General features: G+C 40.0%; 4 protein-coding genes and 1 pseudogene across 4 annotated transcripts in view; all 5 read left to right on the forward strand.

Moving 5' to 3' along the window:
- The first annotated feature begins 518 nt into the window (after positions 1–518).
- On the forward strand, positions 519–5,827 carry LOC136279557 (uncharacterized; annotated as a pseudogene).
- Positions 5,828–9,427: 3,600 nt separating this feature from the next.
- Positions 9,428–10,540, forward strand: LOC131786539 (uncharacterized). The gene has a single exon (XM_059103593.2). The coding sequence runs from the start codon at positions 9,428–9,430 to the stop codon at positions 10,538–10,540; it is 1,113 nt and encodes a 370-aa protein (XP_058959576.2).
- Positions 10,541–10,907: 367 nt separating this feature from the next.
- On the forward strand, positions 10,908–11,862 carry LOC136279863 (uncharacterized). Its single transcript, XM_066164250.1, has one exon. The coding sequence runs from the start codon at positions 10,932–10,934 to the stop codon at positions 11,817–11,819; it is 888 nt and encodes a 295-aa protein (XP_066020347.1). The 5' UTR covers positions 10,908–10,931; the 3' UTR covers positions 11,820–11,862.
- A 156-nt stretch (positions 11,863–12,018) lies between these two features.
- Positions 12,019–13,143, forward strand: LOC136279558 (uncharacterized). Its single transcript, XM_066163503.1, has 2 exons — positions 12,019–12,709; positions 12,851–13,143. The coding sequence occupies exons 1-2, from the start codon at positions 12,019–12,021 to the stop codon at positions 13,141–13,143; spliced, it is 984 nt and encodes a 327-aa protein (XP_066019600.1).
- Positions 13,144–13,833: 690 nt separating this feature from the next.
- Positions 13,834–14,727, forward strand: part of LOC131786538 (uncharacterized) — a 1,254-nt gene continuing 360 nt past the window's right edge. Inside the window, exon 1 of the mRNA XM_059103591.2 lies at positions 13,834–14,727. This exon is cut by the window's right edge and continues 360 nt beyond it. Within this exon, the coding sequence (XP_058959574.2) occupies positions 13,834–14,727 (894 nt within the window).

Here is a 14,727-nt window from a genome sequence, read left to right on the forward strand (position 1 = left end):
TGCCCATATAACAAGGAACCTTTTTGGTTAATTTTTGCCTCATTACTTTATATCATTTGGGTATCACTTAATTCGCAGTTCAAATTTTGATGATATTGTATGCTAATTAATATTAGTTTAAAAGCATTCAATGAGGTTGTTTCCTTTTCCTTGGGGGAAACGTGCATTTCAGGAAAGCTTATTTACTGCTGCTTCAAATAAGGTATAGCTTGCTGTTTCGTTCTAACACGAAATTAAATGCGTGACATTTTATGCGACATTACGTAACAATGCCTTACTTAATTAATTGATAAGATCGCTGAAGCCAATTCTACTAGTCGCAGTTTTGAGAGACACCAATGAGTATGTAAATATTGTTCCGTGTTAATGTATATTAATCCTGGCCTTTGATAACTAAAATTCTAATCCGTCAATAGATTTCGAATACTTTCCTGTAAACAAAATGACTGAATAAACTGTGAAATATTTGGAACCTTAGCGATTGTTGCGACTAGCAGTACATTCGAAATCCAAGTATAATGGCAGAAGACACCCTGATGATACGTAGAAGCGCGAAGACAAGATTCACGAGAAAAAAGAACGAATTCTTCAAGGTGATAGCCGAAGATAAAGGTACTGAGATTCTGAGAGCAAAGTTTAAGGAGCTTACCGAATCCTGGTCTACAGTGGAAGGTAAGCACGACATTTATTTAATGTACCTCTCTGAAGAGGAGATTGAGACAAGTGAAAAATGGATCGATTAACTATAAGAAGAATACCATGGAGCATCGGCGGTATACACGAAGCATGAAAATGAAAAACAATTGATTGAACAGAAGGAAAAGGAAGAATTGAACCGCCAGCATATAATTAAGCTTCGAGAAGAAGAATTTCAAAGAATAGTACAACAGACCATTATAAAGAAGAAATCCGCGGAAGTAATCTTTGAGGCATTTATCGAACATGTTAAAAATGTGATTGAAACAAGAACGGAAAGAAATTGCTTGAGATATCAAATGAGGCAACCGCAGAGAATGAAATCGAATGGATTCGAAGAATTCAAACACGTTACAATGAGACAATTGAAAAAATTCAAACTTTCACCGCCACGACAGAAAACAGAACCAACGCCAGACAAAATTTTGCAGAGAGTATCCACAATTCAAACAGCATTTTCAAAAACAAGTGATGCCAACATTGGATAGAGAGAGTGCGTGCTACATTCTACGCTCCTGCTTAGAAAGGGAATAAGCGGAAACAGTGAAAGGTGTAGATGATGACATCAAAGAAATGTGGAAACGACTCGACGAAAAATACGGAGATCCAGCCTAATTAGCCGACGCAGTCATTAATACAAATCAAGACATAAGACCCATTAAAGAGGGGAAAAATAAAAGATTCATAAAATTGGTTGATACTGTAGAAGATGGATATAAAGATCTGAAAAGACCTGGATTGGAAAGAGAAATCACAACCACAAGTTCAATTAGAATAATTGAAAGAAAACTACCTGCTACTATAAAAAGGGAGTGGGCTTAACTGGTTAGCGCAGAAAATAGCACAGTAGACAAAACCAACAAATTTCCAAGTCTTCTAAGCTTTCTTCTCAGCCAGAAAAAGCAACTGAATATGATAACACAGAGCTACGACTTACTACTACCTCAACGATAAAGGGCTCAGCACATTAAGCAAAAACAAACAAGGATTCCGTAGAAAGACGAGGAGACAACACCCGCCCCCAAAATAACAAATGTTTGTTCCACAGAGAATCAGATCATTGGACAAGCGAATGTAAATTCTACCTATTACAACCAAATGAAGACAAAATGAAAATACTAAAGGAAAAGGGAGCCTGCTGGTCGTGTTTACGAAAGGAACACAGACTGCTTGAATGTAAAAAGAAGAGACCTTGCGGCGTGAACAGATGCACCAAATGGTATCACGAAACACTTCACAAAGATAAAAAAAATTGAAACCTCTTTACAAGGAATCTCCGGATCCGCAAGTGTATGTGACAATAACATCGCAGACTCTTGCCTACTGCAATTACAGCGAATACCCACGAACCGCGATTGGGTCAATGTCCTATGGGATAGCGGAGCTTCACTCTATTTCATTACAAATGACAAAGCAAAGGCCGAGCGACTGAAAGGGAAGAAAGTTGAGCTTTCCATTATCAAAATAGGAGGAGACTTCAGTAAAGAAGTAAACAAGATCACGTTCGACTTTATTTGGAATCACAAACCCGCCAAAATAAAAAAGACTACCCTTGTTAAGCAAAAAACAGCTGGTGGCTTGGACATGAAGGACTTTTCTCTCTTCGACAAAGCGCTTAAGTTAAACTGGGTGAAACGGTTATGCTTTAACTCAGATGCTCCATGGCAGTACATACCAAAATCGCTCCTAGCTGATGTTGGCGGTACAGAACTGTTTAAATGTAATTATGATTATAATCTTCTTGACCTAGACAACCATCTTCCTGCTTTCTACAAAGAAATCATTTTTTACTGATAGGACATCGCAACGGCCACACCTAGAAATAAAAGTGAGGTTCTCTCACAGCCAATCTGGAACAACCGATTTTTAACTGTGAATAAGAAAATGGTATTCTTTCCTCATTGGTATCAAGCAGGAATAAAACAGATCTCGGACCTTTTTGACTCCTGTGAGGGCCATTTCCTTCCATTTAATTCTTTTTGCAATAAATTCAATGTAAAATGTCACTTTTTACAATATTATAGCATCCTTCCTTCTATTCCCCAAAATTGAAAGAAACTATTGCAAGAAGGTTCCAAAGACCCAGTTAGGCCTCCCACCTCAATCTGTTCACTGTCATGCAAGACAATATACAGTACACTGCTTAACCTTGAAGATCTACCTCCACCAACTTCTAAGAAAAAACTTTTAGCGCCTGGCGTCGAGAAAAGTGACTTGACTAAAATCTACCTCCTACCATTCAAAGCCACGAGAGAAATTAAATTGACTATGTTCCAATACAAAATCATTCACCGAATTTTACCAACGAATAGCTTGTTACACAAAATGAAAAAAGTTGCCTCGCCCTCCTGTCCCTTTTGTCCTTCTCAGTGTCAGACCTGGTGGCATTTGTTTATAAACTGCATGCAGGCAAGTTCTGGAATAGATTCCAGGAGTGGTAATCAATCTATAGTAATACGAAACTGCTGCTGACAGAACTAGAGGTTATGTTCGGAATTATTCGCTGTTAGACCTACTGTTTAGCCCTCAACCATCTCATTATTTTGGGTAAATATTTCTTATATGTTAACGCTTTAAATACCATAACGTACCAATTCGATGATTTTGTCTCACTTGTGCGCGAAAAAATTAATCTAGAAAAATATATTGCAGTCACTCGTAATAAGGAGAAGGAATTCAGGAACAAATGGAAATTTTTTCTGTCTTTATAAAACTGTATTGTGTCCTTTTTCTTCTCAACTTTTGTATTTTGATCTGTTTCTTTTCGCTACCTATCTATTTAATAATCTATTAGATTCTAGAAAATTAATACCCTATGTTGTGTAATTAACTAACAAAATTCTAATTAGTGACTCGAACAATTAACATGCAAACAACGTAAATAGATCAATTGTAATTCAATTTGACTAATGTAATTGTATTGTAATATATGTAATGTAAGCATCGTGTAAGAAGTATAGTGTAAGCTCATATGTAAGTATAATATATAGGAAAAAAATGGAAAAAAATTAAAAAAAAAAGGAAGCGAAAGAGATGTCTGGTTGCAGTAGTATGTCGAAAGCCTACAAATTTACGGTAGATCCAGGTTATTTGCACGACATTAAGGGAAATGTTAATTGATTAAATAATTTTCTTTTGTCTATCGTTACTAGAGGTAATAGTATTATTTTTCACTCTTTTACTTATTTTTTACAAACTACAGACGCCGTAAAAGTGAGTTCAAATTGCTTTCGATAAATGAGAAAGAGCGAGCAACCCCACATCTTGGGGTGTCTTGGAAGGGGTGTCTTGGAAGGGGTGTCTTCCAAGAGAACTGATGGGTCCTTGTTTGGAAGATGTTCTTACGTAGCTGGAGCAGGTGGATACTGCCATCATGTGATAGGACTTCTCTATTACCTTGCACTTGTAAAGCTTCTACGGCATCATACTCTGCCAGACGAACTGACATGCACCAGCATGAAACAGTGCTGGAGTATTCCAAGAGGAAAGAGAACTGAGCAGAAAGAAATACCAAATTTGTTTGGTAAAAAACCTCAGTTGGGCGCCTCATACAACAAATTAATCGAAAGTAATCTGTATTCTCCCTCTTAAATGTACGGAACACTAGCAAAGAACACTTTGATTATCTTCAACCTCGCCCTCTCTTTGCAAACCTCGTTTCTAGTCAGCAACAACTGCCCAGCATACCATTTATTGCAAGCCAGTTTTGAAATGTCCCTAAAGGATGTTTGCTTTTGGATCAACGAAAATGTGTTCTCACACTGTCTTCAATGATTTAAGGAATACAGCATTCTCAGAATTGCCACTGGAAGGTGCCAAGCAAAGGTTTACCAATAATTTGTCAGTTTGCTTGAAAAATCAGCAACAAGCCATCTTTGATTCCCTAACTGTAACCACGGAAAATTTCCTCAAAGTACAGGAATAAACAGTTACAGAGAGCTTAAGTGACACGTAGCATCTTCTCATAAAGAAAAGTATAACAGCAAATAAGTTTGAAGTTGCTACCTGTCGTTTAGTACGGGTATATAGTACGGGTATATATATTCCCATTTCATATATACTGTATGAAATGGGAAGTCATAGACCTCTGTGAAGTGTCAAGTAATTTTCCTTTTAAACAATTTTCACTGCTTCTTTAAAACTACTACATATGTTATGCTTATTCATTTCGCTTTTAACTATCAGCTAAAATCAGCAGTCCTTACAAATTTTTAAGAAGACAGGCCACAGAAAATAATTTTTCTACTGAACCTAAAGTAGATAATGGAACACCTGAATCAAAAATTGATACTCTCTCACCCCAAGATCCATTAGCCCGTTCAACATGTATTCTAGGCTGGCATTAGTTTTTGTTTTTTGAACATCCTGTGGGAAAATTTCCCCTAACTTTCAAGAAAGGGAGGAATAATTAATTGTACCTTGGGCTCTCTTGGTAAAACATTGATGTCAAATCCTTTATCAGCCATTACCGAGTCTCCAGAATCTCAAAGGTCTAGAATCCTACAACACCTTGAGATTTCTTTATCACTAATACTCCCTGTATACAAACTGGAAACGAAACTAATGGCTCCATTGGGAGTGACTCCAATCAATTCTTTAAGGATTGTATTACTCTTATAAGTCGAGTAGAGCTGCGATTGCAGGAGTAAAGAGGTAGGTGTCTGGACAAATATTTCAGTACAATACAAGATCACCCAAGTGCTTGAGTATGGCTCCTTGAAACCTTCTGGCATACAGGTACTGAAATCGTCTCTTGAAAGCCAGACTGATAATGCCTCTCGTGGCATAACAAAAAAGCATCCAAATGGCTGATGGAAGCAGGGACCGGAGTTCTTCCTACCCCAGGAGGAGTGGCCTCAAGAGGATTCAACTGTTGACCTAAATGAAATAGTAAAGGAATGCCCTAAAGCTCAAACCAGCCAGCTCACCCAATCCTCTGATGTTACAGCTAAGCCCATCTATGGATGAAGATGGAGTAATTAGAGTTGGTGGTCAAACATCTTGCTATCCTCCCTTCAGACCACTGGATATCTCTTTTGATAACTCAACACTACCATCAGATCGGACACGCTGGAGTGGCAACTGCAGTGGCAAAGATCACAATGAAGTCTTGGATCCTAAGGGCTCATGATTTTCCAAGTCTGTAAAGTTCCACTGCATGCTCTACCAAGAAAGTGAAGCAAAAACTGAATCACAACTCATGATGGACCTGCCCAAAAACCACCTGGAACCGTTCACACCGTCATTTTATTACACAGCATGTGACTACTCTGGAGCCAACAAAGTGAAGATAAGCCGAAAACCAACTGCTAAGTACTAAGGAGTCGTCTTAACCTGTATGAACACGAAAGCTGTACACCTGGAGTAAGCTGTAGATTATTCACCCTTGGAATTCATGCAGACACTGAGACGATTCTTCACCATCAGATAAACACCTGCACTGATTATGAGCAATAATGGTTCTCAGCTTGTGGGCACAGAGCACAAGCTCAGAAGGATGGTCCAAGAGTGGAATCATAGAGCTTTAAGAGTTTAGCCCTTAGAAAGGAATGAAATGGCAGTTCACCACACCTAGAGCACCTCATCAAACTGGTTGCACAGAAGCGGTCATGAAGGGTGCCAAGACAGGCCACAAGAAAGCAATTGGTGAACAAATACTGGTACCATTCAAATCATATACCTAATTACTGGAAGTGGCCAGCATAATGAATCAACGCCCCTCTGGAAGAATTCCCAACAACCCAGATGGCGGCTCATATGTGTTCCAACGACATGCTTCTCAGACGAGCCTCATCAACAGGGCCACATGGACCGTTCAGAGAAACTAGGAACCCCAACATAGAATCGAGTTGGTGCAGTAAATAGTGGACACCTTCTGGAGACCTTAGACCTGAGGTGTGTTTCCGTCATTGGTCCCAAGAAAGAAGTGGAATGCTGAGAAGTATCCTATGTGAGTGGATGAGATAGTCATAATGGAGGATTCCAATTCTGTTCGTGGAAACTGGACTATCAAAAGAATCATTAACATATTCCCTGAAAGGAATGACAATGTTTGGAACGTCAAAGTTGAAATGCCAACCTCGGAGTATCAGAGACCAATTACAAAGATTGTGGTCATTGACCCCTCATAAGGATACCAGGACTGATGAGTCAACCATACAGTTTAGGATGAGGAAACTACCCTCATTGGGGCAGAGAGGAGTGCCTTCGTACTGCTACATCCTTCCCTACCACAATCTTCTCAAAAGCCGTCACAACGACAGAATAAACATTTCCTCCTTAATAATGTTTTGGATGGGTTTTTCTTTCTCCAGAAGAGGAGATTTATGCTTCACACATGCTTCTTATATAAACAAGTCAGTTAGATAATTGAGAACTCTCTAAGTTAGGACTAACCAACACACCACAACACCACCAAAGTGAATTGTAAAAAGAATTCCGTGAGCAATTAAAGCACAGCAAATCGGGTTAGCACAAAGCAGCCCTACCCAGGAAAGGCAACCACCCACCACTACCTTCAAATGAGCAGGGAAGTATTTGTTGACTGGAAAGTTCAAAGCAGAATTTGAAACAAACAGGGTTGGAGCAAGCTTACAATGTGATCATTGATGAGCAGATAGGGATTGTTCAACCACTTGACCAGCCACTATAGGGTATTGAGTTCAACATTCCACATAGGCCCATCATGCAAGGTGCCACATCAACTAAATTACATGAAGCACATGATGCATCTGCTCAAGACAATCCAAATGCTGTATCATCGAATGATTGTCTCTATCCTATGGAGGTTAGTACTAATCAATGTCTAAATGATACACTGTGATTGGGGATTTTCTCAAAATAGAAATAACTAGATAGCGGCTCTACAGGGAAGACTGAAAAGATTGTTGTATTTCATTAATTACAGAACACAAACTCTATGTGCTCCATACTGCTTTAGTTAACATGTTGCACAATGTAAGCTTGAGAACTGCATAATTAAATGTAAGTAGTTTCATGTTTATTACTACATTGATGCTGTTTTGCGTTTATTCATTTATACTTGCTTATTCGTGTTCTCACTGTTTTTACTTAATAAGAGGTAAGGCTATTAAAACCAGAGGTTTCAGGGGTTAACCTCATCTTTACTTTACTACAAAAACCACTTCCCAAGGCAAAACCAAATTGAAGAAATACACCATCAACAGTGTTGTGCCCCACTTGCTCTGCACACAAGTTTGACATATTTGCAGAGTGTATAAAAGAAAGTAAAAGAAAAATCACTGCAGTGGTGTCTCAATTGGTACGGTAATTATGGTGTGCAAACAACTTACCCTTATTAGGAGGCAGTTGTTTCCAAAGGAACACCAGCCGTTTGGCTACAATATCATAAACAAATTGTTAGTCATTGACTTAGCTGTCAAGAATTTAAGGATTCATGGTAATCTATGTTAAGTTTGCAGGGCAACTCGTGAAAACGGAAGGATATAACCGGTTGATAAAGTTTGCCCAGGTCAGTCAAATTTCTACTGAGCACACTGACTAACCATTAAATCTAACGGTGCAGTCATAAGAACTAGTTTAGACAGAATTGATTGAGGTGCTCACCTTGTGTTCAATGGCCAAGATAAAACTGAGATAACCAAATAACCATATGTTGTTCATTATTCATACTTGTAAACAGGCGAACAAGAGAGCCAAAAAGATGACCAATTAATCTCAAAATGCATTAAGAAATGTAATAGAAAGAAATTTACAAGTAAAACCATCAAGAAGCCCACAATCCAGAGTAGTTGAGTTCAGAAGTGTAATGATGAGGAACACTTGCAGAGTTTTCATCATTTACTTTGCCCAAAATCCAGACGAAACAAATGGTGGCACTCAGGATTGCTTAACACCTCCAGGTTACTGTCAGTTATTTAACCAATGAATGGAATGTCATAACATTAAAATTATTAAGATTATTAAGAAATCTACAACTTGCTACTATTAACCATTTCACCATCAATGGTTGATTTTCTGGCCAGGCAGCAAATGTTCCATTCCCTTATGGCTGTTTAACCGGCCAAATGAAGCGCTTAACTCTAATAAACCACTATCAGCTTTCAATAATGCGTGGAGGGTTAGAGCTTGAAGTTTCCCTGATAAAAAGCACATGGTTTCACTTGAGTTTTGCAAGATATTTTGCTTTTTGGAACCTCGTACGCACAGTCACCATTCTTAAATCAAGATAAAATGTATTCTGGAAGCAACGACGTTAATTCGAGCAGCAGTTCTGATGAATTTAAAGACTGACAGCCTGTCCAATGCCAGTAATGATGAATTAGAAAACCTGTTTGAGATGATTTTGCAGGTTTTTGTGTAAATCTTCTCAACAACCACTTCTGGGAGAGCAATTAACTTTTTAATGCTAGTTTTTGACAATGGACTGATCTAAAAAAATTGTTCAAATTATGAACACTAATGCTAAGGTAAAAGAAGCAAGACATTGGCAAGCAGTCACGAGCAAGGAAATGAAAGTGTTTCTAGCCTTACTGATAATTTCTAATGGCTTGGTGGTACTTTGCAGGATGAGCAGTATTTTCTATCTTCCAAAACTGCATATCCAACCATTTGACGGCAACCCAATCGAATGGCTAACGCTTTGGGATAGTTAGTACACAACAATCACGAACTGAACAACATTGACAAAATGAACTATTTGAAAGGAGTGATAACTTGCAACGCAGCGCGCGCGATTTCAGGCTTGCCAATGACGTCACAAAACTATGAAAAATCCATTAAAATGCTAAAAGAACGTTTTGGAAGGAAACAAGTTCTAATCAACGCGCATATGGAATCGCTTTCAAAAATCAGCGCGCCCTCAACTGATGTGCAGCAACTACGAAAATTTTACGATAGCTGCGAGAGCAACATTCGCGCGTTAGAAACGCTGGGAGTCCAGACAGATTCATATGGAAGTCTGTTAATTCCAATTCTGCTAAAGAAGTTACCGGAACAATTACGTTGTACAATATTCAGAACAAATTCTCAGGCAGATTGCTCCCTAAATGATTTACGAGCAGCGCTTTGTCATGAAATAGAAACCAGGGAAAAGAGTCAACTTACGCAAGAAAACGACACAAGCTCAGTCGTCGACGACGTGCTCGTACCCACAGTTGGCGCCTTACTCGCAAACACTCAACCGCGCCAAATACACAAGCCACCAAAAGGCTCCGATACGAATGGGAGATTTGAGCTAAAACCATGCATATATTGCGACGGTAAACACCGTCACACCAATTGCTCAAAAGTAAAATCAACAAAAGAGAAAAAGACCATATTGGCGCAGAAAAATAAATGCCTTAACTGCCTCCGATCAGGCCACACAAGGTATCAATGTCGCTCAAAAGGAAGATGTCTAAATTGGGGGTTAAAACACCATACGTCGATCTGTGAACCAAGCGAGCCTAATCGAGATTCAAGCAAGAGAAACGAAAAACAAGAAGACCCACAAAACATCAAAAACGTCACGTCCGCAATGACAACCTTAACAAGTACAACGACACATACAAATACACTAATGCAAACTGCACTGGTCACAGCAAGCGGACCAGCTACGAGTTGCCAAGCACGCATCCTTATTGAAACCGGATCGCAAAAGACATTCATTACGCAATACCTCAAGAATAAGCTACATTTGAAAGCCGTTCAGAACGAGATACTAGACGTAGCCACATTTGGTTCAACCAAAGGCACTCCAAAATCCTACGAAGTCGTAACACTTACCTTAAACGCGGTAAATAAAGGCGTCACAATAACAGCCTTAGTCGCCCATCATCTGCCCACCGCTCTCAAGCACCCAACAGGCGGAAATTCCTGTTGAATTCAAAACTCTCGCGTTCGCCGATACACTAAACGTGGAGGGTGATCGCCTAATAGATATACTTATAGGAAACGACCACTACACCCAGATCATTCTGGGAAACACAAAGAAATCTCAAGATGAGAGATGGATGGCCACACAAAGCAAGTTTGGATGGGTTCTCTCAGGACCGGTACCCAACAACGAACCCACTACAGAAACCACACTCAACATATCATGTCAAATGATTGACACACATTCCATAAGAAACGATGACGTTAACAAAACTCTCACTAAGTTCTGGGAGATAAGCCAAATCCCAGATGTATGCAATGACACCGAGATAACAGAAGTCCAGAAACATTTTCAAGACACCTATTATCGTCGATATGTTGATGATACACTCACTGTAATGCCTGATCTAGCAACAGCAACTACCTTCTTGCATACCCTCAACAGCGCCCACACTTCGGTCAAATTCACCATGGAGGTGGAGAAGAACAGCAAGCTTCCTTTCCTTGGCACCGAACTACTCAACCATGCACCTCGGATTGAAACCAAGGTATATGTGAAACCAACAAACACGGGCCTACTATTACACTACCAAAGCCATGTAGACAATCGCTACAAACGGAGCTTGCTGAAAACTATGCTGGATCGCGCACACCGATTATCTTCCTCCTGGGCCCATTTCTCTGATGAGTGTGATCGCCTAAAGAAAGTTTTCGCACGGCTTAAATACCCGGGGCGCCTGGTAAATTCTACCATTAACACCTTCTTACAATCAAGAATTGTTGGTACGCAGCCCACACAGACGCCCAAAGAACCAATATCCATTGTTCGTGTGGTCATACCTTTCAAAGATCAAGAATCAGCAAATTATGTTAAGAAAGAGCTCAAGAATCTTAGCATGAAGGTGCAGACAACTGTCCAGCCAGTATTTGTTAGCCGCAAAGTAAGCCAAGATCTTAAAGTACGAGAAATCAAGCCACAGATTGTCAACCAACAACGCGTCGTTTATCAATTTCAATGTGACCTGTGTGATGCGGGTTATGTGGGCTATACACGCGGACACTTACACACACGCGTGGATGGACATAAACGAAAGGCATCTTCAATATATAAACACTACCACGAACAGCACAGCGAAGTCCCGAAAGACCTACTGAAACGTTTTAGCATTCTGAAAAAGTGTAGTAACAAGTTCGATTGTTTGGTGAACGAAATGCTTTTCATCAGAGACTTAAAACCCACTCTGAACGTGCAAAGCGATTCAATTCGCGCAAAAGTATTTGTTTAATTAGCTCGTAACATATTTATGCTAATTTAATGTTACACTTTGCCACAAACTTCATTTTTTATTTCTCCTTGACAATGGCGTCATGATGACACCGAAACGTCTTATCGTTAGTTTTTGCTAGTCTTTGCATTTCTAAATCCTTATTGATAAGAACCATTGAATTTAACAAATTTACCGGCAGATATAATGTAAGACTCCCATGGAAGGACAACAAGCAAAACCTACCAACAAACTTCACATTGGCAACCTGAAACATACCCTAAAAGGAAAACACCCAGAGCTTATTTGCAAATACAACAAACAGCTGCTCGATCAACTCAAGGGAGGGTTTATAGAACAAGTCCTCGACCCGAACATACATCAAGGAGTCGTGCACTACATGCCCCATTTTCCAGTTTTCAAGGATAGCAGCATAACAGCTATGAGAATCGTTTACGACGCTTCAGCAAAGATATCCGCAAAGGCATTAAGCCTCAACGATTGCCTTCATACAGGTCCAAACCTCATACAAAGACTACAAAATATGTTACTCACCTTCAGATCTCACAAGATAGCCTTCACTGCAGATATCGAAAAGGCTTTCCTGCAAATAGAGCTCAACATTCAAGACAGGGCTGCTACGAGATTTCTTTGGCTCAAAGATGTAGACAAACCAGCGAATAATCCAAACAATCTAGTCGTCTACAGATTCTGTCACGTACTTTTCGGAGCCACGCCGTCTCCACACCTACTGAATGCTACGATACAGCATCACCTCATCAAACAAGACGACTGGATATCAGAGGATTTACAACGTTCGATTTACATGGACAACGTTATTACGGGGACGGACACTGAACCTGAAGCCCTACAGTATTACACATCATCAAGAAACTGCTTCCAAAAGGCGGGTATGAATTTACGACATTGAACCAGCAACTCCCCTGTTTTAAACCGCCAAGCTCAAGACAACGGAGTATACGCAGAGCCAATGGTCAAAGTCCTAGGCGTCAATTGGAACACAAAGACAGATACTCTGTCACTTTCATTAGCAAAACTTATCAAAGAAATCAACCATACAGAAAAAGTCTCCAAAAGATCAGTACTAAGCTTATCCTCAAAACTATACGACCCCTTGGGATTTGTAGAACCAGTGACAGTAAAAGCAAAAATAATGATGCAGGAACTATGGAAACACAGCCTACCGTGGGACAAAGAACTTCCTGACAGCTTTAAGGAGAACTGGGTCAAATGGCTGCACGAACTACAAAATCTGACCCCACTGGAAATACCCAGACAATACTTCAATGATGCTGGCAGTGAATTTCAACTACACGTTTTGTGACAGCAGCCAGCTAGCATACGGAGCGGTAGCCTACCTAAGGGCAACCACCCTAAAAAGTGGGACAAAATGTACATTCATAATGTCCAAAAGTAAAGTAGCACCCATAAAACCACAAACAATGCCGCGATTAGAACTACTTGCAGCAGTACTCAGGGCAGAATTACCTAAATACCTATCAAATACCATACTTTCAAAGTTCTATACATCGCAAATTATACTGTGGAGTGACTCACAAATTGTGTTATCATGGATATCTTCATCCAAGCCTCTACGACAACAGTTTATCCGACATCGAGTGCAAATGATTAGAGACATTACCTCGCAGAGTACGTGGAGATACTGCCCGACCACGTCCAATCCTGCAGACCTCATTACCAGGGGAATAGACGTTAAAGACTTTATATCCAAACAGCAGAGTTGGAATCAAGGACCCTCATGGCTTATAAAGCAAACACAGGAATGGCCATCTGTCAACGACAACCAGTTAAAAGACAACAGAGGAAATTACACGGAGACCCAATCAATAAGCGTTAATCTCGCAAGCGCACAAAAGAGCGCAAATTTACTGAACGTCATCGACATCACCAAATACAGTACCTTGAACAAGACACTACGAGTTACCGCGCTCGTTATACTTTTCACCAGGAAACTGAGAGGGAAAAAAAATCTGACACAATTACTACCATAGACATGAAACACGCTTGCATCGTTCTACTCCAATCTGTACAACAATTCTACTATAGAGACATCCTATCTAAAATCAAAGACAAAGGTAAAAGCAAACGGCCAGCAACAATACAACAACTTAGCCTCTATTTAGATGATGATGACTTGATACGATGTCGCGGAAGGCTTCAATACGCACAACTTCCACACAACACCAAGTTTCCAATATTGATGCCGAAGGAGAGTCACTTGTCAACTCTTATTGTTAGAGCAACTCACTGCATGGTTTTGCACGGCGGCGTACGTGAAACCTTAACGGAACTCAGGCAGTCCTATTGGATACCTAAAGGCAGACAGCTAGTAAAAAAGGAAATAAGGAAGTGCGTAACTTGTAGAAAAGTAGAAGGACCACCATTTCGCTCAGTTAACGCTCCTCCATTACCATATATAAGAGTTACAGGGTCCCAACCCTTTCAGGTGACGGGAATTAACCATGCCGGACCATTATACGTGCGTAATGCCCACAAAGAAGTCGGAAAAGTCTACATCTGCCTATTCACCTGTACAGCAATACGAGCAGTACATCTTGAATTAGTAGAGGATCAAACAGCCAGCGCATTTTTGAGAGCCTTCAAGAGATTTGCAAGTAGAAGAGGAATTCCAGAATGCATAATTTCGGATAACGCGAAAACGTTTAAAGCAGGTTCACAAGATCTAAAAGCCCTCAAAACACAAGTGATAGAAGCGGCTGAGTCTCAAAGGTTTCTCGCTAACCATGGCATCAAATGGAAATTTATCACAGAAAGAGCCCCCTGGTGGGGTGGCTTTTATGAGCGACTAATCGGACTAGTCAAAAGAAGGCTGAAGAAAATGATTGGAAACACGTCGCTGAATTCTATCGAATTACAGACCATACTT

The sequence above is a fragment of the Pocillopora verrucosa genome, chromosome 3 (assembly GCF_036669915.1).
Source record: "Pocillopora verrucosa isolate sample1 chromosome 3, ASM3666991v2, whole genome shotgun sequence".
NCBI classification, from domain to species: Eukaryota; Metazoa; Cnidaria; class Anthozoa; order Scleractinia; family Pocilloporidae; genus Pocillopora; species Pocillopora verrucosa.

Bases quoted from the DNA above. Each gene is read 5' to 3' on its own strand.
- LOC131786539 (XM_059103593.2), top strand. From the start codon at position 9,428: ATGACGTCACAAAACTATGAAAAATCCATTAAAATGCTAAAAGAACGT.
- LOC136279558 (XM_066163503.1), top strand. From the start codon at position 12,019: ATGGAAGGACAACAAGCAAAACCTACCAACAAACTTCACATTGGCAAC. The intron at 12,710-12,850 runs GTATGAATTTAC...CACTTTCATTAG, and splicing joins AAACTGCTTCCAAAAGGCGG to CAAAACTTATCAAAGAAATC.
- LOC136279863 (XM_066164250.1), top strand. From the start codon at position 10,932: ATGCCTGATCTAGCAACAGCAACTACCTTCTTGCATACCCTCAACAGC.